The sequence below is a fragment of the Limanda limanda genome, chromosome 15, assembly GCF_963576545.1.
Source record: "Limanda limanda chromosome 15, fLimLim1.1, whole genome shotgun sequence".
NCBI lineage: Eukaryota > Metazoa > Chordata > Actinopteri > Pleuronectiformes > Pleuronectidae > Limanda > Limanda limanda.
This window is the reverse complement of record NC_083650.1, coordinates 1,349,751-1,372,065: the sequence shown is the minus strand read 5'-3', so window position 1 is coordinate 1,372,065 and position 22,315 is coordinate 1,349,751. Positions and strand designations below refer to the sequence as shown.

General features: G+C 43.7%; 1 protein-coding gene across 1 annotated transcript; it reads right to left on the bottom strand.

The window, feature by feature from the left end:
- Positions 1-1,465: 1,465 nt before the first annotated feature.
- Positions 1,466-21,645, bottom strand: LOC133020959 (cadherin-2-like). The gene is made up of 10 exons (XM_061087733.1): positions 21,595-21,645; positions 21,354-21,468; positions 20,718-20,743; positions 6,966-7,205; positions 5,725-5,880; positions 4,250-4,394; positions 3,686-3,858; positions 3,111-3,239; positions 2,413-2,598; positions 1,466-1,756 (listed from the first exon to the last, which is right to left on the bottom strand). The coding sequence occupies exons 1-10, from the start codon at positions 21,643-21,645 to the stop codon at positions 1,733-1,735; spliced, it is 1,245 nt and encodes a 414-aa protein (XP_060943716.1). The 3' UTR covers positions 1,466-1,732.
- Positions 21,646-22,315: the final 670 nt, after the last annotated feature.

Below are 22,315 nucleotides of genomic sequence, written 5' to 3'. Positions count from 1 at the left end.
CCAGAGACTCTTTGGGGATCCTTCATGTTGTCCGTCTTAAAATATAGTCTAAGGTCTGTATGTGAGTCTCTCTGTCTTTCTCTATTCATTCAGTGTTAGAAGAATTGTATATAAGTTATCATGTTTTGAATGTACTGCTGATGCAAAGTGTCTGACTCAGAGGTGCAGTCTAACACCTCTTAGTGCAACAACATGCCTTGCAAAAAACCACAAACAGTCTTGCCTTCTAACTGAACTTCTCTTTCCTGTCTCTAACTGTGCTCTAACTGAACTTCTCTTTTCAGTTCTTAAGCAGAAGTATCTGAGACAGGGAAACGCGCCTCTGAAAGATGTGACGATCAAGCTATGTCTAGTATGCAAATGTAACCCCACCTATAACTTGTAACTGAGCTTTCGAATAAATATGCTGTGCATGGGAAGTACCGTAGAAGTTGGCTGCGACCCACTCAGAGGTCCGGACTTCCCTTGCAAGTAAAAACCAAGTACTTGTTTATGTGTGGTGTTTGATTCGGTGACTTCTTGCAGCATTTGATATATGTCTGGGTGAAATTCCCTCGACATTCAGGAACAGAGCCTCACTGCCTTTCCAGTCTGCAAGTACATTAAGGAGTTGAACCTTTATCTTGAAAAGGTAGGGCGGAAAAATCCCTTAGTAGAAAAGCACGCACAATGTTCAAAAGAAACCAAGAATGCGAGTGTATGCTGGACAAGTTGTATCCCTTTGCAAGCACAGAGTGGGGGTCTACCTCAGTGATCTTGCAACCACGAGGCTCCATGGCTAAAAGTGATCTGTTTTATAACTAAAAGCAGTGATCTGCCAGATACATTTTCTCATGGAACAGCAGAAAAGTTGCCGTACAATTGCTGTATGTTGTGCCACACATAGCACCAAGGGGATACACAGGTGTTGGACCTGTTCCCAGTTCAGCTCAAGTGGATCCCACATACAACTAATATTGCTAATAAAAAGCAGCTTTAAAAGCATGTGTTGAGTCAGTTTGAGTACTTTCATACTCTGTTATTTTAAATGTGAAAGTATGTTCACACTGAGAATAGCAACATGAGGTGCACTACACCTGTCTGGAGATTGAACTCAGAACAGTCGAAAAGCTGACTAAAAAAACCTATATCTTCTTCATCCTCAACAGCTGCAGATTTTAACTTTGGGGGAATATTAGAAGAGGAACCATTGTTTTGCACTCGTGGTTTAATTTCCACATGGCGTGAAACAGGATATAAATGAGTATAATCGGCAGAGTGTCTACACTACTTGATAACAGTGTGTGGGTTTCTACTTCACATGTCTGCTCTGCTTATGCACCGGTCAGCCAGTTCTTGTTTAAATAAACACCATTCACAAATGTATCTAAGTATTAAGAAATTTAATACAATTTTAAAACACAGTTTGTAATAAAGTACCTTTGGAGTAAACTATAAAAAGTGTTTTGACATTGCAATGTAATAAAGTTTTCTATTGAACAGATAATTACCAATCATTTTTAAAAAGCATTTATTGATAACTCATTGACCACAGTTAGGTGGCTGCCTGGATTTTGCTTTGATTTTATATAATTTCATTCCTCAAACATTCCCACGGCAATTCGCCCTGAACAGGACACAATTTCTCCTGTGCAGTCACACACTGTGGCCTGGACGGTGTTGTACTGCTCCATGCCATCGTTGTCTCTAAGCCTCAGGACCACAATGTATTCTCCACTTTCCAGCTCAGTGACTAAATTAAGCACGATGCCCGTTTCTGCAACAAAGAAGAAATGAGAAGAAAGGAACGTTTATAACCCCTGCATTAATCCATGTCTATATATATCTGCGTTTTGCATGGAAATTGAGTCATTTTAGCTACATTTCAAATTTTAAATTTATTTGACTTAAAGATAAATCTACAGATGATGAACTTGATATCAACAGCCACTAGATTGAAGAACTCTGAACAGGAACTCTATCTGACATCCGAGTGTAACAGATGTGAACTGGGACTGCGGGAAGATGATAAGATGTACATGCGATGGGTTTTCTACAGGTCATGCTGTAATCACTGTACACCAATTTACTGCAGTCTATTTTGAAAATCGATTAATTTGGCAATTATATTTTTTTATGAAATTAGTTCTCAACTATTGTTATGATTGATTAAATCAATTAGTTGTTGCAGCCTTAATCCTGTCTGTGAGTATTACAAATCACTGTGCTGTCTTTTAGTGCCTTACTCTTTTAAATACAAAATCTGTTTCTCAAGCTGGACTTCTCACATCATAAATTTCACTCCCAAATGAAACTAATGTGAACAGCGTTTTAAACTTTACATTCTAATTTTCTGCAACAGAAAAAAAGTTCACTGATATCTCTAATCTTTGATATTGTGGCTTGTTTGAGAATTCATGCTTTAGGTCTTACCTTGGCAGTAGTAATGATCCCTTCCTGTTGTTTACTTCCTGTTGTGACTGTGAACAGGCCTCCAGGATCACCATCAACAATCTTGAATTTGGCGTTCCAGGCTGGTGAATGTGGCTCATCACGATCTGTTACCACCATCGTAACGACCAGAGCGCCCACTCTATTTTCTGGTACCGTTGCCTCATACTGTGAGAAAGCAAGGGATATGTTGACAAAAGTATAGTTCCCTGACATGAAGGCTTATTTCTTAAAGATACCCTCCTACATCAATATCTGAGTTTCAGTTTGATTTGTTGTCACGTGTGAAAAGTGTAAATGTAAAATAAATACTATCCAATCATGTCGTAGACATTCAGAACCTAAACTAAATGCAGTAAAATGGAAAACATCGTTGTTTGTTGTTCATCACCAAAAATGATTATGATCAGCTACGTTCTCCAGCAGTAGCCTTACAGTTAACCATGTATGAAGTCAATGTGCATCAAGCCCAGGTGACTTGCTTTGATTGTAAAGATTTGTGTACTTGTACTACATGTGTGCATGATGGCTACAGATTGATTTCTTAATAATTTTCTTAATAATTTTTAAAACACTGAACTGTATTTCAGGCAGAGGTAAAAAGAAAAAGAGCACACTGCTTGGTGACAAGTGGACATCCTAGCAAAGCTGTGATTGAACTGTTTGTATGTTTTACTTACAGTGGACTGAGTGAAAGCTGGAGGGTTGTCATTGCTGTCTGATACAGTGATGATTACTCTTGCAGTTACAGTCAACCCTTCTCCGTCCATGTCTGCTGCCTCTATCACCAAAATGTGCTTTGGGTGTTTCTGTTGGGGAGACATACAATTAATGTAACTCATCAAATGGACATCTCAAACACTCTGCTATCATTCTCTGATCATAAAACACTAAATCTATACCAGGCCTGAAATAGTAATAAAAAGGTAACACTAATCTCATTGCTGTGTCCTTTGTCCAAATACCTGCAAAACAGACTTTGTTTTTGTGTTCCACCCTTGTTAAACAACTTCTCCTGGAAAGCCAGAATCTGCAGTTTCATCAGTGGAATCATATGCATCCTAAATATTGATTCCCAAATATGGATCAGTTCATCTTTACAGCCCTACCCCGCAGCCAATGACAGACAGCTCTTATAATTAGTAAATTGGCTACAAGATCAACAGAGGCTTCGTACTAATCTAACATATCTAAAACTATGAATGCTAGCACAGTTGAAGTAAAATACTAATACAGTACATTTTAAAATCCTCACCTCTCTGTCTAGCCCATGGGCATTGACTCTGATTGCTCCAGTGATTGGGTTGATCGCAAACACTGGGCCACTGGGGAAGTCTGGATCCAGGCTCAGAATACTGTAACGAACAATGGAATTGGAATTACCCGGCTCGTCCATATCTGTGGCCAAGACCGTTATCACCTCAAAACCTGCACAAAGGGATTTACAGAAATGTGAATTTAAGTACAGAGGTGTCACAACATGATCACTTTTGATTTTACATCTTCTATATTCTTCAGATTCATTCTTCACCATTTTTTTGGACTCTACTCAACACCTCATCCCACAAACACTCATCTGCAAATTTTTAGCATGTATGCTTCATTTCAAATTATTAATAATTGGTTTAATTCTGGAGATATTCCATTTGCCAACCTTTCATTCTCCCATTTTAAATACAATGTATGGCTATAAAAAAATCTAAATACGTGAATAATTGAATTGAGAAGACAACCAAAATTTCAGTATTTTGAGTATTACTGCCAGCTCTCTTAAATGTAACATATTTATCCAATCATAAATGAACGTATCTCACTGTACCTGTTGGTGAGGATTCAGGAACTTCTACCAGAAATGTATCTTGAACAAAAGCAGGTTTGTTGTCATTCTGGTCTATCACATTCACTATAATATCCATCGGCTCCTCGGCATTTCGTGACCCCTCTACCGCAGCATGGGCTTGAAACTGCGAACAGATACATTTGTATCATAATACAACACATGTTAAAATAATTACTGTAGATGATTTCATCCAGGGGATGTGAGGTATATTCCAGCCATGAGTTTACACTCAGTAGGCTGTGAAAAATACTACTAGCTAGTAAACTTGACACCACTGTAAAATACATTAAAAAGACTACTTTTCAAATGCATTAAGAGGGAGAACATAAGTAATTTTATTTACAAGACATCTCCAGAAGACATTTTGATTACTGGTCATTTATGTCAATTTTTTAAGAAAAGTAGTGGATGTGTCAACCCAAATGCAAGTAGGCTGTTCTGCCTGTTGACTACTCGATTGCACATAGTGATCTAAGTATTCTGAATTTTTTTCCACACATTGTATAATATATATAATTTTTTAAAATAGACAAAGTTCCCAATTTTTTTTTCATCAGTCTACAATTAATAATCCAAACTGACTTGGTTTCAGAAACAACCTCCCTTTTACAGAAGAATTCAGACCGCAAGCTCAGTACTTTGTAGAGGTTCCTTTAGCAGCAGTTACAGCTTCAAGTCTTCTTGTTTGGGATATGAGCTTCAAGTCTATACACAGTTTCTATGGGATTTAAGTCTGGATGACACTGTATAGTGTGTGTTTGTGTGCCACACAAACTGTCAAGCGCTTGTTGTTGTTGTTGTACTGAAAAAGTGCAATCTAAATACAGTCCAGATACCATTTACTTTGTCTGGACCACTTAAGGAAAGCCAGCCTTGTCCTGAAGACACTCCAGCTTTGTCTTGGCATCATGATTCAAGTCATTGTCACACTGGGAGTTAAACAGTCATGTCAATCTTAGGTTGTGTTCACTCTGAAGCAGGTTTTCTTCAAGAAACATCTTCAAGGTGCAACCCTCTGCTTTCAAAAGTATATTTTACACGGTCAGGAGGAACCAGACAATTATTTTGTCTTCCTTCTTCTCCTCTCGTTTTCTGGTGGATCATAACCTCCCTGTCTCAGCCCACCTTGGTTAGTCAACTTGACTGGACATGCAGCTCTAGAAGAGACCTTTGGTTCAAAACCTCTTCTGCCTCTCAACTAATGAGATCCATATGCTCCTGGGAAGACTCAGCTTTAGAAATGGTTTCATAACAATGTCCTGATTGACACAAATTTATCACAAACTGTCTATAATGAGTTTTTGGTTACTTGTCCATGTTCTGTTAAGGTCTATTGAGTGTAGATGAATGCACTTTACTGTACTTGGACCTCAGCATGAAATGAAAGGGAAAAGAAAAACACAATGTTTGACAAAATCTGTACATATAAAACTAACATCAAAGAGTGTGCTTACCGTGTACCTGTCCTGCTTCTCTCTATCCAGAGACTCTGTCACATACAAATAACCAGTGATCCTGTCCATTGTGAAAAGGCCGTAGGGAGGCTCATCAGCTCCTGGACCAGTGATGCTGTAATATATCGTCTTCACTTTATCTTCACTAGAAAGGATCTGGTTAAAACACAACAGGTGTGAGTTAGACAATTCTCACTGACTGTAACCAAAGTTAATATATTGCAAAACAAATTAACATTTAGTAAAGAAGAAGTTCTTTGAGATTTGCTGCTTTAAAATTTCTGGGCTAGAAAAACAAAGACTGGCTTAGCTACCATATTATACATTCTGATCAAGTAAGTTACTTTGTGATCTCTGGTTAATAACATTGTTTAAACATATCAGCCATGGTGCACCCAATAACTTAGTTGTCATTATAACAAGGAAACACCTTTATGGATTTCTCTTGATGAAATTCTTTTACCATTGTCGTACCAAATTAACCTTGCTGTCGTGACAAACAAGGTCATAATCCTTAACCCTGTTCATTCATTCATTCATCTATATCAGGGTTGATTAATGATTGTAGATTTGGCTTTACTTTGGGAGGAGGGAGTTTCCACAGCGGGAACAATCATGGGCAATTTGCACAATCAAATAGTTGAATGCAAGCAGTAGTAAATTCTCAGTGACAAGGGATGCACTTCCTCTTACCCGAGATACTTTGAATGCAACCACCCTCTGGGGTGGTTGCATTCTATGAAAATGTGCATACAATTTAATTACTATAGGGTTTATAAGTTTAACAATAGTCTAAATAGACAATCTCTAAAGAAGTGCTTGAATCCTACAGCCGACATCCACATTAGCTTAAAAGCTTTAGCTCAGATCATCATGAACCTGTTACTACTCCAGGGTTTTGACAACAGGTAATAAAATGCAGGCACTAGATTAAACAAATAAATAAGTACATATCATTCAATTTATATTACACATTATACTGAAACAATGATGCTGTGTGGAAAAAGAAGGATATTTTTACATTGAGATCCTAGGAGCACCCAGCCTGTTCTTAATCTAATGTGGCCACAGGGGGGCAGTGTTTGTTGAGGAAAAAAAGCACTGAGCCCTTCTTCCTTGGTGCATGTTGGAAATGAAAACAATATTTCCTATTAAACTTGTTATTTTGAAATTAATTTTATTTTGACAACAAGAAGTTTCCGGTTTTCTTAATTCCCCTCCAACAGGGCCTCTAATCATACCTCTGTAACGTTAGCAGAGTCCACTTCATTCAAGTGGTGCTGATTGTTGTGGTGTCTGTGCTCTCCGAGGTGATGCTCAACATTTTGCTGGTGATGTCCATGGTGATGCCCATCATTTTGTCCATGGAGATGCCTATAGTGCACAACTGTGACTGGAACAGTCATTTTTTGGCCGTGCAAGTTCCAGGAGTGGATAAAGAAGTCCTGGTGTCCTTCCAGAAGAGTAACCATTCTCTTTACCTGGATGGAAAAAACATCATCAGAGAAGTCGGGCACACTTGAACTCTTTGACTTGAAAAAACTGTTACGATATTCAACGCCTGGAGTAGATTGACAAGTGATCGTGGCAGCTTATGTTGATGTTCATCTAAATTTGTGGTAAATTTCTGATTCGCTCAGGTCAATATTTACTGTGGGTATAGAAAAGGACAAAATATTTAGAAATGCTGGATATTTAAACAAAGCGGATCGAGGTGGATCCTGGAGTTCACGTGAGTCATATTCTGTATGATATCCCTCATAATTTTTTTGTCTAAGAGTCAAAGCGGCTTTTTATTTTGAAGATCTGGCTGAAACCCAATAATTGTATTTCAGTCCGGTTGGTTTCCCGAATAGAAAGCGCTGGGAATTAAACATGCATTTATTTTACATGCAGGAATTACAACCCCTCAACACCTTCTTTTACTCTATTTTACTACCTAACCAACTGTGGCATTTATTTCAACTCATATAGGCTGAAGCATCAGAAAGCCTTTTTTCTGCATCGAGTCTGTCAAGGTCTGCTCACCATCAATATCCGATCTGGATGTACGATGAAACGTCTGTCATTACTGATTAAAGGAAATCTTATGCGGTGTGTGCAGTCATTGAAGCCCACTGGGATTGAACACAAGAAACAATTAGTGCATGCAGGGAATTCAATCTGCAAATTTTCAGTACATGACAAAGTATTATTCACTGGATAAAAAACACTTACACACACACACACACCAAATATCATGTGGAAGAGGTAGCTTGTCATAAATCGTTCAATTAGGACTGCATGATGTATGATAAATGTCTATTTTGAAAAAATCAAGTAAAAACAACTTGTACAAAAGGGTCATTTCAGTTCATAAAATAAGAGATAATAGCTGCCACATCAGCCTCCTAGAGTCACAACAGTTCTATAATCTGTTACAGTTTCAGTTACAGCATATGAACCAGCCACAGTTCACAGGACTGTCAGGACCCAGGATGGTTAGCTGACTGGATATCTTGAGTGGATTCTGAGGTTGCATATACAAGAGGGAGAGGCTGAAAATGAAGTGCAAGCTGATGTGAATTTGATTTGCTAAATATGGCTTATCACATCAAAGAAATTAATATCTCATCAATTCATATAACTGACTTGACCCCTTCCCCGGAGTCCCTTTGCCTTATCGTCTGCAGATCCAGGGACGCGGCTGCGGCCACATCCTGGATTATAATAATATATGGATTGCATATCAGAGATTGTAATGGTGGATCCAGTATCGTGTTGGCATCTAATAATGGTGGTGGACCACGACCGAGTCTGGCAGCTATGGTGGATTCTAATGGGGGCAGTGCACAATGACTGTGGACTTTAGTGGAATCTGAACTTGATGGTGGATCGTGATCTTGCTGGCTGCTGACCATAGACTATGATTGCAGCAGTACTACTTGATATATAATATTTCTCCTCAGATACTCAACCGTTACTGACAATAATCCATCAATTCATTGACCTTTAGTTCTGCTTCAAAATGTATAGTCTTATCAATGCTGCTAAAACCCTTATCTTGCTAAAGTTCTACTTTACACTCAACATCTATTGTACTTCTGTCCGTCCTGGGAGAGGGATCCCTCACATGTGGCTCTCTTTGAGGTTTCTACGTCCTTTTTATCCTGTTAAAAGGTTTTTTCAGTAGTTTTTCCTGACTCTTGTTGAGGGTTAAGGGCAGAGGATGTCACACCTTGTTAAAGCGCTATGAGACAAATTGTGATTTGTGAAATTGGGCTATACATATAAAATTTGATTGAAAATTTGATTGATACAAGTCAAGTGAATTACTCATGGGCTTGCTAATGTGGGATTGAACACTGAAAGTAATAGGAAGTATTTCACTAGTCAGTGCTCATCTCTGTACTCACTGTTGACACACCTAATATGGGACAGTCAGTATCTTTCTCGTGCAAAGACTTTTATCCCAACATGGGACTTTGTCAGTCGAAGGTCACAAAAATCGATATTGATTCAGTGTGTACACATGCAAAGACAATGTCGGACTCCGTAATTTTAAACTCTGAACGCCTTATATGACCAGGGATGACTTGAATAGCCACATTTCATCCCCTCACTGTTGGCTGTGGACAAATCAATGTTGGCTTCGTAGATAATTGTCAAAGTTTCGGGAAAACCTGGTCTGAGAGATTATATTCGTCCAACTTTGGATATCTAGAAATATGAATACGTTTCTAGACAGTCCATACCGTGACAATACAGAGTTGAGACCAGGAGGCAGAGTTTCAGTCTTACACGCTTCTCTGCACTTCTATTAGAGCAGTCGTCCTCACAATATCCCTCACACTATCCTATAGAAACTGTGTCTGCCCCCAGACCACCTTAATTAATTAAATAAAAAGTTAAAAAGAATTTGAAACCTAATTATAATAATAATAAAGTTGGTACAACCAATATATCAGTACCAAAAAAAAAAGTATACAATTTTATTAACTATCAGGTCACTCAATCCAAAACCCTACATATTAATGATCTGATAATTGACCATCAGATCGATTTAATATGTCTAACTGAAAGCTTTCTGCAAAATGGTGAATATGTAGGTTTAAATGTAGCAGCACCCCCCACCCATATTATTACTCATATTTCTCAAAGCACAGGCAGAGGTGGAGGGGTGGCTGCAACCTCTAAATCTGACTTATCTATCAACCCTTGACCTAAAGGTAGTTACAACTCATTGGAAAATGTCATCATCAGCCTCGTACAACCAAGCCTGAAATCCCATAAACCAGTTAATCTAGTTATCATATATCATCCACCTGCCCCTTACTTTGAATTTTTATCTGAATTCTCTGAAATTCTATCTGACCTAATTCTTAGGACAGATAAAATCAGTATTGTAGGAGATTTCAGCATTCATGTAGATGTTGCTAATGACAGCCTTAGTTGAGCATTACTTATCACTCATTAATAGACTCAATTGGCTTTACTCACCATATGAATAAACCCATTCACTGTTTAAATCACACTCTTGATCTTGGTCTGACATATCGCATAGACATTGAAAATGTAATAATATTTCCCCAATCCCTACTTAGATTACTGAGATAGTAATGGTTTGTTTGTAAAGACTTTCAGTCAGGATTTAGAATCCATCATAGCAAATAAACAGCAGCAACTGTTAGAAGTTATTAATGAACTTTAAATAGCATCAGATAATTAACTTGTCTCTATACTCGTCCGGTTGGATCTTGGTGCAGCATTTGACACCATAGATCAGGTGTTGGGCAAACATTTTGACTCGCGGGCCACAATGGGTTCTAAAATTTGACAGAGGGGCCGGGCCAGGAACAGATGGATGGAGTGTTTTTGTGAACTAATATAAAAGACATGGAAAAATCATTACATGAAAGGATTTGGCCTTTACCAAGTAGCAAAGCACTTATTTGCAAGGCCATTTAACAAGACCCTGCCTTCAGAGAAAGGCTTGCTAGCCTTTGCTATTTAGAATGCCCCCCAAAAAACATGCTTTGGTAGATAACTCTTTAATCGCAGTTTGTCTGTGAAAAAAAATGTTGCTGAGTCTGTAAATTAGTCGCCAACCTCTGAGCTGCAGCCACCTGTTCTTGCGTTGACTGCTTGCTAGCCTGGTTAGCATGCTTCGTAGCAAAGTGACGGCTGATGTTGTACTCCATGAAAACTGCGACAGTTTCTCGACATATCAGGCATACAGCCTTCGATTGGACTTCAGTGAAAAAGTATTTTGTTGTTGACTCCGTGTTTAACACTTGGCACTCATTTTCCACATTTCGTTTTCCTGATCCTCTCATTTTATAGAAGGGCTCACAGCAGGGCTGGACTGGGAGAACAAAACGGCCCGGGCATTTTTTGGCTCAGACCGGCCCACATAATTAGCCGAGCACATCTGCCATTAAATTGACGTAACTTATGTCTTCTAAATGTCTTAAAGTAGCTCATATTAAAAGTACTTAAGTATCAAAAGTATCTGGTGTTGAAATGTACTTAAGTATCAAAAGTACAAGAACTAAAATTAAAAATGCAAAGCTCTTTTTATAGTAGGTCTATACAGACACAAAACAACCCAAAATGTTTCTCCTCAAGATTTATCTCAACTGACTGAAAAATTACAACAACAATATGCATATAATGTATAATTTTACCAATTTTGAACCCTAGATGCTGAGGTTCAAATAGTAATGGACCAGTGCATCTGAACTTCTAATTAACTATAAACAAGTGCCTCTTGTGTCTGCCCAAGAACATTAATAAACCACAGTATAACCACTATACTATAGGCACACAAAATAAGACACTATCTCTTATCCTATTCTAGAGGAAGTAAAAGTCGTAACAAGATTTCTGAAGGTGAACCTGCGGAGGGATAGACCAACCTCTCGCGCTGCCCCCCCCCCCCCCCCAACGGCAAACACGCCACCGGACCTGCACATCTCAGGAGGGAGGGGGCAGCGAGTGAGTGAGTGAGTGAGTGAGTGAGTGAGTGAGTGAGTGAGTGAGTGAGTGAGAGAGAGAGAGAGAGAGAGAGAGAGAGAGAGAGAGAGAGAGAGAGAGAGAGAGAGAGAGGTGCGCCGTGGGTAGAGGCGTGCGACGCCAACCTCCGCTGCTCAAGTAACGAGCCAGTTTTGAGAATGTATTGAAAATTGAAAATGCGCGCTCACATGTCTGCCTCCACTCGCTCATCATTGTCGAGTCCTCCTCGCTCGTCTCCCGGCGCACCTGCTGCTGCTGGGCTGGTGAACCCGGCACCACATAGGTCCGTCAGTTTGGCACATTTAGCAGCCTCCACCTCCAGAGACTTCTGCTTTTTTTCCCGATGCTTCTCAGCGCCACCCGGGCGTTTTTTTACTCTTATTATCCATTAAGTTAAGTTTCTGTCTCAGCAGCAGCCCGTCCCGCGACTCCCCCGGCCAATGCCATGAGGTCCCGCCCCCCCCTGGTTTGTGTTGTGATTGACAGCACTGTCGGGGCTCTCTGAGCCTGTCAGCCCATGATTGATTGACAATGACAAACAATAGACCAATAATATGTGTCGATGCTGGCAACACACTGCTAGCCCTCTGTAGCCAATTGGCCGGCCCAATTGGAGGGAATTTAGAGAGGAAGAAGAGAAAAAAAACAAAACAACAACATAGCGGACCAGACCGGCCCACATTGGGTCAACGGCCCACCGGGATTATGCCCGGTATGCCAGATGGCCAGTCCACCCCTGGCTCACAGGGCAAAGGGAAAAAGTGAAGGGAGATCATGTGCCCTTTCGAGCCCCATACACTAGCCTGGGTGCCAGACGAACTTAGCCCCGCCCACAACATTTGTTGTTCGGGAAGTTCGGTCTGGCATCGCTCCGTTGGGGAGAAACTATGATAGACCCGAAGCTGGTCGATCCAATCAAATCGTCAGGGCGGGCTTTATACGATGCTTGACAGATGATCTACAGTGACGTAATCAAACACGTCACCAAACAGCGCTGCCTGCTGCTGGAGAGCTGAGATGTGTAGATCTATTTCGACCTCCCTCAGACCGTCACCACGGTCTTAACACGAATGATGTCCTCATCTCCCTATCCTCGAGACCAAATATCAACAATGTCACGTGAGTGACCTTAAGGGGGCTGGGCTCACCGCCCATAAAGCTCCCCGGTGAGCGCGGCCGCCTCCTCTTTTCTTCACTCGCCTCATCCGAGACCGACAGGTAAGTAAGATATTTTGGGACTCCACTTTTATCAATCCGACACTTTTGTGCAGGCGCCTTGTGTCCCTGAGGATTGTTTGTGGTTTTCCCCTTCTCTAAAAGTGAGGCAGAGGGCTACACTGCATGTGGTAAGCTCTGCTCTTTGTTTCAGGCAGCTTAATTAGCTGCACCTGGCACTAACTACTCATGTTCACAGCTTTGGGTAAGTATTGTTTATCTCGTGCTGTTTGTGTCCATACAGAGTTTGTTCTCTTACAGGAGTGAGTAGAAAAGTTGGGAAGCTTAATCAATAAATAATCTATCCCTTAAAACTGATTTGGACCGGGGGTGCCCCCCCCCCTCCTCACCCGGTAACTCGCTGTCCGCAGGGAGTGGGGTTTCTCCAACTCCCCCTCGTGCGTTCGCGCACAGTGAGTGGAGGTGAGTTAAAGCCAACCTTTTCACGTTTATTTGCCTTTCAAAAATGAATAAATAAACCGTGTTTGAGGCCAGGTAGTGTCCCCTTTTCACCTCTGTGCGCAGCAGGTGGGATTGTTTGCCTGTGTTCCCTGTATAAAATACAGTTGGTTATTGGTTATCACCCTTTGTAGGTGCTATTTTGTTTCCCTTAAAGCCCTGTTCGCAGTGGCTGGGATGTTGTTCTCTCTCCACCCCCCCACCCCCCTTGAAAAAGGCACCCCGTAACTCGCTGTCCGCAGGGAGTGGGGTTTCTCCAACTCCCCCTCGTGCGTTCGCGCACAATGAGTGGAGGTGAGTTAAAGCCAACCTTTTCACGTTTATTTGCCTTTCAAAAATGAATAAATAAACCGTGTTTGAGGCCAGGTAGTGTCCCCTTTTCGCCTCTGTGCGCAGCAGGTGGGATTGTTTGCCTGTGTTCCCTGTATAAAATACAGTTGGTTATTGGTTATCACCCTTTGTAGGTGCTATTTTGTTTCCCTTAAAGCCCTGTTTGCAGTGGCTGGGATGTTGTTCTCTCTCCACCCCCCCACCCCCCTTGTTTTCTGCCATTGCAGGCATACAGTGGGCATTTTCAGGTGAATTAGTTATTTCACCCCTTCCTTCGTTTTATGTGATATTGGCCAGCTGTGATTAGCCTGTTTATAAGATCCCCTTTACCAGCTATCCGTAGCTGCTGGGCGCTATTGTTTATATATTTATTCTTAAATCACAAAAGTAACACAGAAATGTCCTCACATTTGTGCCATTATTGCCGGGGTATCATGGATCCCCGAGATGGCCACCGTGAATGCCCGACTTGTTTGGGCATGGCACATTTAATGGATGATATTGAGAACCCCTGTGTGGCAGCAGTGGAACTGCCTGTGGAGGAGCGTGTTAAAAGAGCCAGATGGGTGGAGCAGTCTGTTCGTGCTGGGGCCGTGCAGCCTCTACCAGCCAAACTAAATGAAAGGGGACACACCTCAAGGAAAGCCCCCCGAAAACGTGGGCATGAGCACACCCCTGTTCGCAGGCGGGACTCAAGCGAGACACAGGCTCCAAAACCTTCACAGAACCCAGCTGGTCAGCATGATGACACTCAGCTGCAAATCCTAGCGGCCATACGTAGTCTGTCAGACAGGTTGGGTAGAGTTGAGGCCCAGTACCCGGCCACAACAGCTAGGGCATCGAGGCATGGGCACTCCTCCCCGGACAGGTTACCCTCCTATCAGGAGGAGAATGTGGTTCACCCTGACATTCTCTGTCTCTATGCTCAAAATTCCCTTTTTGAAAGTGATGGGCAGTCTGAGGGTGCTGCTGGGCTAAAACAGCCTAAATCCACACAATGTGAGGGGGCGTCCAACCTCAGCAACATGGGTGAAAGTGAGCCTTCACCCATGGACGTCATCTCAAGGGTTTCAAGTGCGGCAAAAATTGTGGGGCTCAATGTTCCAACTGAGGCTCCTGCTCCAATGGATGGGATTTGGGCCGGCATCACTCAGACCCAGCAATCAGTTACTGTACCTGTGGCTGGTGACTATTTGCACATGCTCAGGAAAGCATGGAACATCCCAAGTGGGGCACCTCAGTTCAATGCAGGTTGCCGGAGACTGACTAAGAATCAGTATGCTCCTGAAACAGGTATGGGGGATATGCCTCCAGTTGAGCGGGAGATGGCAGCCTTAACATCTCTGGGTCCAGAGCGGGTAACCACCAATCCACGCTGTCCCCTGAAAGAGTGTGATAAGTCAGACCGACTGGTGTCTCGGACTTATAATGCAGCCACACGAGCAGCCCGCTCGGGCAATGCACTCGCCATTTTATTGGCAGCTCTTAGGAGAACAGCCAACCCAGAGGACCAGGACAACATGAGCCTGATAGACTCTGCCCTGGTCACTCATTCCCAGTTAACAAGGGACATTGGTGCAGCTATGTCATCTGCCATGGTAGCTCGGAGGCAGATCTGGTTGGCACAGACAACTCTTCCCGAGAATATCAGGAAAGAACTGACCAATATGCCAGTCGTGCCGGCACATGTTTTTCAGCCTGACTCCCAGGGTGTGTTAGATAAGGCTGAACAGTCTCGGCGTACCAGAGAGTCAGTACAGCGCACTTTCAGAGGGGCTGCGTCTACCAGGTATAAACTTAGGGGCTCCCAGCCTCCCCACCGATCATCATCCTGGGCCCGTAAGGAGCCATGGGTGAATGACAGGCGACAGGCTACAGGATTCACAGCCTCTGGTGACTCCAAACAGCCTTCACAAAGTCGACGTGGGTTCTATCCCCGTTTTTCGACTAGAGGTGCTCCCCAGAGGAGGCGCCCCCCCAGAGGTCAAGGACCTCGGGGCGGTACAGCCTAGGGGTGGGGGGACACCCGCCGAACTTCATTCTCGGCTATGCCTGGACAGCTGGGAAGAAACTGTGTCAGACCCATGGGTGCTTGCTACAGTATCAAAGGGGTACAGAATTCAGTTTCGGCGGCGGCCCCCCCCTTACTCCAGGATCCGCATGACGATTGTCACGGACCCAGTCCAGGCTCAAATCCTGGCACAGGAAATTTTAACCCTTCTGCAGAAGGATGCAATTATGAAAGTAGATCCAGACGAACAGCTCACTGGCTTCTACTCCACGTATTTCCTCGTGCCGAAAAAAGATGGCGGAATACGTCCCATCTTGGACCTAAGGCGATTAAACGCCTTCATAAAGGTACTTCCTTTCAAGATGCTGACCACGGGTCAGATCTTAGAATCTATCGAAAGAGGAGAGTGGTTCACCTCGATAGACCTGGAAGACGCGTACTTCCATGTGCCCATCTGTCCAAACCACAGACCTTTTCTTCGGTTTGCATTCCAGGGGCAAGCCTATCAGTTCAAGGTCCTGCCATTTGGCCTTTCCCTCTCACCAAGGGTGTTCACCAGAGTGGTTGGGGCGGCCTTGTCTCCTCTCCAGTTGTCAGGAGTAAAAATCCTTCCCTACCTGGACGACTGGCTGATTTGTGCTCCATCTCTTGGCCAAGTTGTAGAGGATACCCAGAGGGTGTTGTCGCATGTACGGTCCTTGGGTTTCAAGGTAAATGTGACGAAAAGCAACCTCGAGCCAAGGCAGCAGGTGATTTTTCTGGGACTTTGCTTGAATTCCCTTACAATGTCTGCATCCCTCACATCTCAGAGGGTGGGGAAGATTCTAGTCTTCCGGAAACGATTCCGTCTCGGCAGGCAGCTACAATTTATCAGCTTTCAGAGGATGCTGGGGATGATTTCAGCCGCAGCAGCTGTTGTTCCTCTGGGCCTCCTCAGGGCCAGGCCAATTCAGAGGTGGCTGAATGCCTTCAAGCTCAACCCGAAGCTGGACAGACACGTGAAACTTCGTGTGACACGCACATGTCTCCAAGCCTTACGCCCATGGGCAGACCGGGTGCTCTTGCTCCAAGGAGTCCCCCTTGGGAACATTCCCTCGAGGAGGACAGTGGTGACGACAGATGCTTCGCTCACAGGTTGGGGAGCAGTCTGGGAAGGCAGAATGGTGCGTGGCCCGTGGATACCCCCTTGGGGTGGCGAACACATCAATGTTCTGGAGTTGAGAGCGGTTCACCTTGCTCTGAAGGCTCTCCTTTCCTCCATCCAGGGCAGGCATGTCTTGATAAGGACAGACAGCACTTCAACTGTGTATCATATAAATCACCAGGGAGGCACAAGGTCCCTGCGTTGCCTCCAGGTGGCACAGAAACTTCTGTTTTGGGCTTTTCAGCATCTGGCTTCACTCAAAGCAATCTTTATCCCAGGGATTGTAAATCGAGCAGCAGACCTCTTGTCCAGGACTGGTCCTCTCCCAGGAGAATGGAGACTTCATCCAGAGGTTGTATCCCTCCTATGGAGTCGGTTTGGCACGGCTCAGGCCGATCTATTCGCATCAGCAGAGACAACCCACTGCAGGATGTGGTTCTCTCTGGAAAACCAGGGAGGTCCCCTAGGCCTAGATGCACTATCTCAAGAATGGCCGGAAGGGTTGTTGTACGCTTTTCCTCCATTCCCTCTGATTCTCCAGGTACTCAACCGGGTTGCCTCGGGCCACTACGAGGTGCTGTTAATAGCCCCCAGGTGGCCAGGGAGGCATTGGTTCCCAACGCTCCTTCGCCTGGTTCACGGTCAACCATGGGCCCTGCCAGTCAGGGCAGACCTCCTCTCACAGGCAGAAGCTCAGATATGGCACCCCAGATCAGACATCCTGCAGCTTTGGGCTTGGCCCCTTCTCAGTACCTCTCTCAAAGGTTAGATGAGGCTGTCCTGAGGACCATAGACAATGCCCGGGCTCCCTCCACTCGGGCTAACTATGGCCATAAATGGAGTGTGTTTTCTACATGGTGTCGCAACAGACAGGAAAATCCAGCCGCTTGTCCTATTGAGCTGATTCTCCGTTTCCTTCAGTCACTTTTGGACTCTAACAGGGCACCTAGCACCATTAAGGTATACACTGCCGCAATCTCTTTCTTCCATGAGACAGTGGGAGATGTTACAGTTGGTAGACACCCTCTAGTGTCTCAGTTCATTAAGGGAGCACACCGCCTGCGACCAAGCAGGGCTCCCAGGGCTCCATCGTGGCAACTCCCCTTGGTATTACGGTCCCTGATGCAGTCTCCCTTTGAACCCATAGGGCAATCCAGCCTTAAGTCTCTATCTTACAAAACAGCTTTCCTCCTGGCTATATGCTCTGCCAAAAGGGTGAGTGAATTGCATGCTCTGTCAATAAGTGACGATTGTCTAAGATGGAGGGCAGGTGACTCAGGTGTGTCTCTGTGGCCAAACCCCTCGTTTTTGCCTAAGGTCATAAACCATCAGACGGTAAATCAGGTGATCGAGATCAGCACTTTTCAACCTGATCCGGCTCTACTACAGGAAGAAGCCGGCCTGCCTATGTTGTGCCCAGTAAGGGCACTGAAGGCTTATATTGCACGCACAAAGTCTCTGAGGGGCTCATACTCTCAGTTATTTGTCTGTTTTGGGGGTAAGAAAGTCGGCCACCCTGTGTCTAAACAGTGTTTGTCCCATTGGATCGTTAATACTATCGCTGAGGCCTATTCTGGACAGAACATACCAGTCCCAGATTCCTTGGTAGCTCATTCCACCAGGGGTATGGCCACTTCCTGGGCTGCTTTAAAGGGGGTCCCTCTTTCAGAAATATGTGCAGCAGCAACATGGAGTGCTCCCTGCACATTCTCTAGATTCTACAGGGTCAATGTGGCTTCCCCCACACCAATGGCTTCCGCAGTGCTGCTCTCAGCTGCTGGGCGAGGATGTGAGGCGGTAGAGTCCTCCGTTCTTCGCGACCCTGATGATACTAGTCATCCGTGTTAAGACCGTGGTGACGGTCTGAGGGAGGTCGAAATAGATCGTAAGTTATGACCATAACTATGGATCTATGAGACCGACCGATGACCGTCACCCTCTTTTGTCACTCAGAACGGGCTGAGGCGTTCAGACAAGGAGGAGGCGGCCGCGCTCACCGGGGAGCTTTATGGGCGGTGAGCCCAGCCCCCTTAAGGTCACTCACGTGACGGTCATCGGTCGGTCTCATAGATCCATAGTTATGGTCATAACTTACGATGCTTCCATCGAGTCTGTTTCAGCAGACATCGACAGCGCATTCATTTTGAAAGAGGAACAGAGAAACGCGATCAAGGCATTTGTAGATCGAACAGATGTTTTTGCCGTCCTCCTACGGGATTCATAAAAAGTTCAATTTATCAGCTGGCCCCGATGCTGCAGCCACACAAGCAGTCATATAAATAAAAAGAGAGTTGGGGGGGGGGGCGCTACGCTCCTCAGCACATATGAGACAAAAAAGACACATGTTGGGACGCTGTTAATGTTGGAGCAACAAGGAAGTGTATGCTTGAAAAAAACGATTAGCTGCCGTTTCTTCTCCTCGCTGGCTCCTGCAGAGCCATGACAGCGGAGCGTGCGGATCAGCAGCTCCGTGGATTTCTGGTAGCGACGGATCTCTCTCAGAGCCTCGCTACCGGGACCCGTGACCGGGACGCTCCCGGGTCCCGGTAGCGCTGAGGCTTCTTCACGCCGCCGGCGGCCGGGGCTCTCACGAGCAGCCCTGGTCTCCAGCTGCTTCCTGGGGGCTTTGCCTCCGGTGGAGATACGAGCGGCATTAGCAGCAGTTCCATTGATTTATTTAGAGAGTGAACAAACTTGTGAAACAGATAACTGACAACAACTATGCGTCGCTTGACATACGTCACATATTACGTTGCTCTGATTGGTTGTAGGTCTATCCAATTGAGCGAAGAGGCATTTCTTTTCCTGGTTCAGTTGAAACACGCCCCATAATCACAGCCCAATGGAGCGGTCTCAGACTCATATTCTGAATAGAATAATGAGTCTGACAACGTCAGGCTACCTATACACCACACTCCCGGGCAAATTTAATTTAGCTGACGCTTTTATCCAAAGCGACTTACAATAAGTGCATTCAACCCCGAGGGTTCAAACCCAGAACAACAAGAATCAAGAAAGTACGATTTCTTAAAAAATAAAGCAAAACTACAAAGTGCTATAAGTACGTGCAATTTAAGTGCTACTAAATTGTTGGTTTAAAAAAAAAGAAAAAATTTCTGTTTTTCTTTTTATTATTTGGACAAGTTCGGCGGGCCGGATTAAAAAGCCCATGGGCCGTACTTTGCCCATGTCTGCCATAGATCATAGGATTCTGTTACATAGACTAGAACAACATGTAGGGATTAAAGGAACTGCAATAGAATGGTTTAAATCATATTTATCGGATAGATTTCAAATTGTTAATGTTAACAATGACTCCGCCATGCACACACAAGTTAGTCATGGAGTTCTACAAGTTTCTGTCCTTGGACCAATACTCTTCATTCTTGGATGGTGTTAGTTTGGTTCCTAGCTCCATTGTGAGGAACCTTGGAGTCCTGTTTGACCAAGACATGTCAATTGACCCACATATAAAATAAGTCTCTAGGACAGCTTTCTTGCACCATATTATGAAAATGTCTCAGAAGGACGCTGAGAAAGTCATCCATGCATTTGTTACCACTAGACTGGATTACTGTAATTCTTTATTATCAGGATGTCCTTGTAAGTCTGTGAAAAGTCTCAAGTTGGTCAAATATGCTGCAGCAAGAGTGCTGACAGGAACTAGAAAGAGAGATCATATTACTCCTGTTTTAGCTTCTCTGCATCGGCTCCCTGTAGAATTCAGAATAGAATTCAAGATCCTGCTCATCACATACAAAGCCCTGAACAATCAAGCCCTTCATATATCAAAGAGCATATAAAACCATATCGTCCAAATAGATCACTTCGCTCACAAACCCAGGCTCTCTTGTGGTTCCTCAAGTCTGTAAGAGTAGAACAGGAGGTAGAGCCTTCAGCTACCAGGCTTCTCTCCTGTTGAACCAGCTCCCACTCTGGGTTCAGGAAGCAGACCCCATCTCTACATTTAAGTTTAGACTTAAAACATTCCCTTTTGATAAAGCCTATAGTTAGGGCTGGAAAAGGTGAGTCCTGAACCATCCCTTAGTAATGCTGCTGTAGGTCTAGACTGCTTCCATCATGCACTGCGACTGAGCACTTCTCCACACAAGACGAGACATGATGCGCACAGCCAGGACATCAGGGTTAGAGTGACTGGAACGATTCTGCTTCATGTTCTGACATCATCGTTTAACTAAATACATGTGTTAGAGACAAGCATACACATTCCAGCAGACAGGAGAGAAGTTCTTCCCGCAGATTGTGACACAACGAAACCTAACATATGGCTGAGAAAAATAAATGTATCACTATGATTTGGGCCTGGATATTTTTTAATAGCTAAAATGTTCTTCCTTAAATGCATAGACAGAAAATGATATCCAAACATATAGCCCATGAATGTAGGAAAGAAATAAACACTCAGGTTTCATTCAGAGCCCTGTGTGTGAGAGCAGCTTCCTGGATGGTTCTCACCTCTGCCCAGCCTTGTACCCGGCCCCAGGTGCTTTCTGGTCACTCTGAAGATCAACACATCTGACTTGAATCCAGGTACACAGTTTGCCTCCTCTGTGGTCTCTGAAGCTGAGGCCTAGAAGGGAAAACCATAGTGTCAGTTAATCATAATCCAAATCATGGAAAATAGGTAATCAGTCACCAAATATATATATATGGTGGACATCAAAAGAAAAATCCCAGCCGCAGCTGAAAATCTTACCTGAAAAACGATCAATAAAAAGCCCACAGCCATGAACCAAGTGGGCGCCATCTGCTCTTTAATCATTTATCTTTATTACTCACAATGAAACTAACAAAAAATAAGTAAAAAGTTTCTTTCTAAACTTTAAAACTGTTCTCAAATACATAACTTGGCAAGGTAGCTGTGGAATAAACAGGTTAATCATTTTTTTAAGAAAATCAATTACCCAGGGGGTTAATGGTTATTCTGTTTGATGATGGTAACCATTACAGTCTAGTCCTATCACCATCTCAATGCCCTGTGCTACCCTGGTTGTGGCTCTGGGAGGATTGGTTTTATGTATTCAAAGTATAACCCTCAAATCTGACGGAGGGAAAGGAAAATGTTGCTCAATCGATGATGATCTGTGGATCGCATATCAGAGATCGTAATGGTGGATTTTCTCCTTTACACTTAGCATCTATTGCACTTCTGTCCGTCCTGGGAGAGGGATCCCTCACAGGTGGCTCTCTCTGAGGTTTTTTGTAGTTTTTCATGACTCTTGTTGAGGGTTAAGGGCAGAGGATGACACACCGTGTTAAAGCCCTGTGAGACAAATAGTGATTTGTGAATATGGGCTATACAAATGAATCCAGCCCAATTCAAAGTGTTTGACCCAAAGCCATAGTCATGAAGTGAACATTGGGGGGTGGGGGGCCAAAATCTCACAACGCACCAGATGAATTTGTATCTATTTTGT

Coding starts and splice junctions, on each gene's coding strand:
- LOC133020959 (XM_061087733.1), bottom strand. CDS start 21,645: ATGGCGCCCACTTGGTTCATGGCTGTGGGCTTTTTATTGATCGTTTTT. Junction 20,744..21,353: donor GGGTACAAGGCTGGGCAGAG/GTGAGAACCATC, acceptor CTACTCTTACAG/ACTTGAGGAACCACAAGAGA. Junction 3,240..3,685: donor CCCATGGGCTAGACAGAGAG/GTGAGGATTTTA, acceptor TCTCCCCAACAG/AAACACCCAAAGCACATTTT.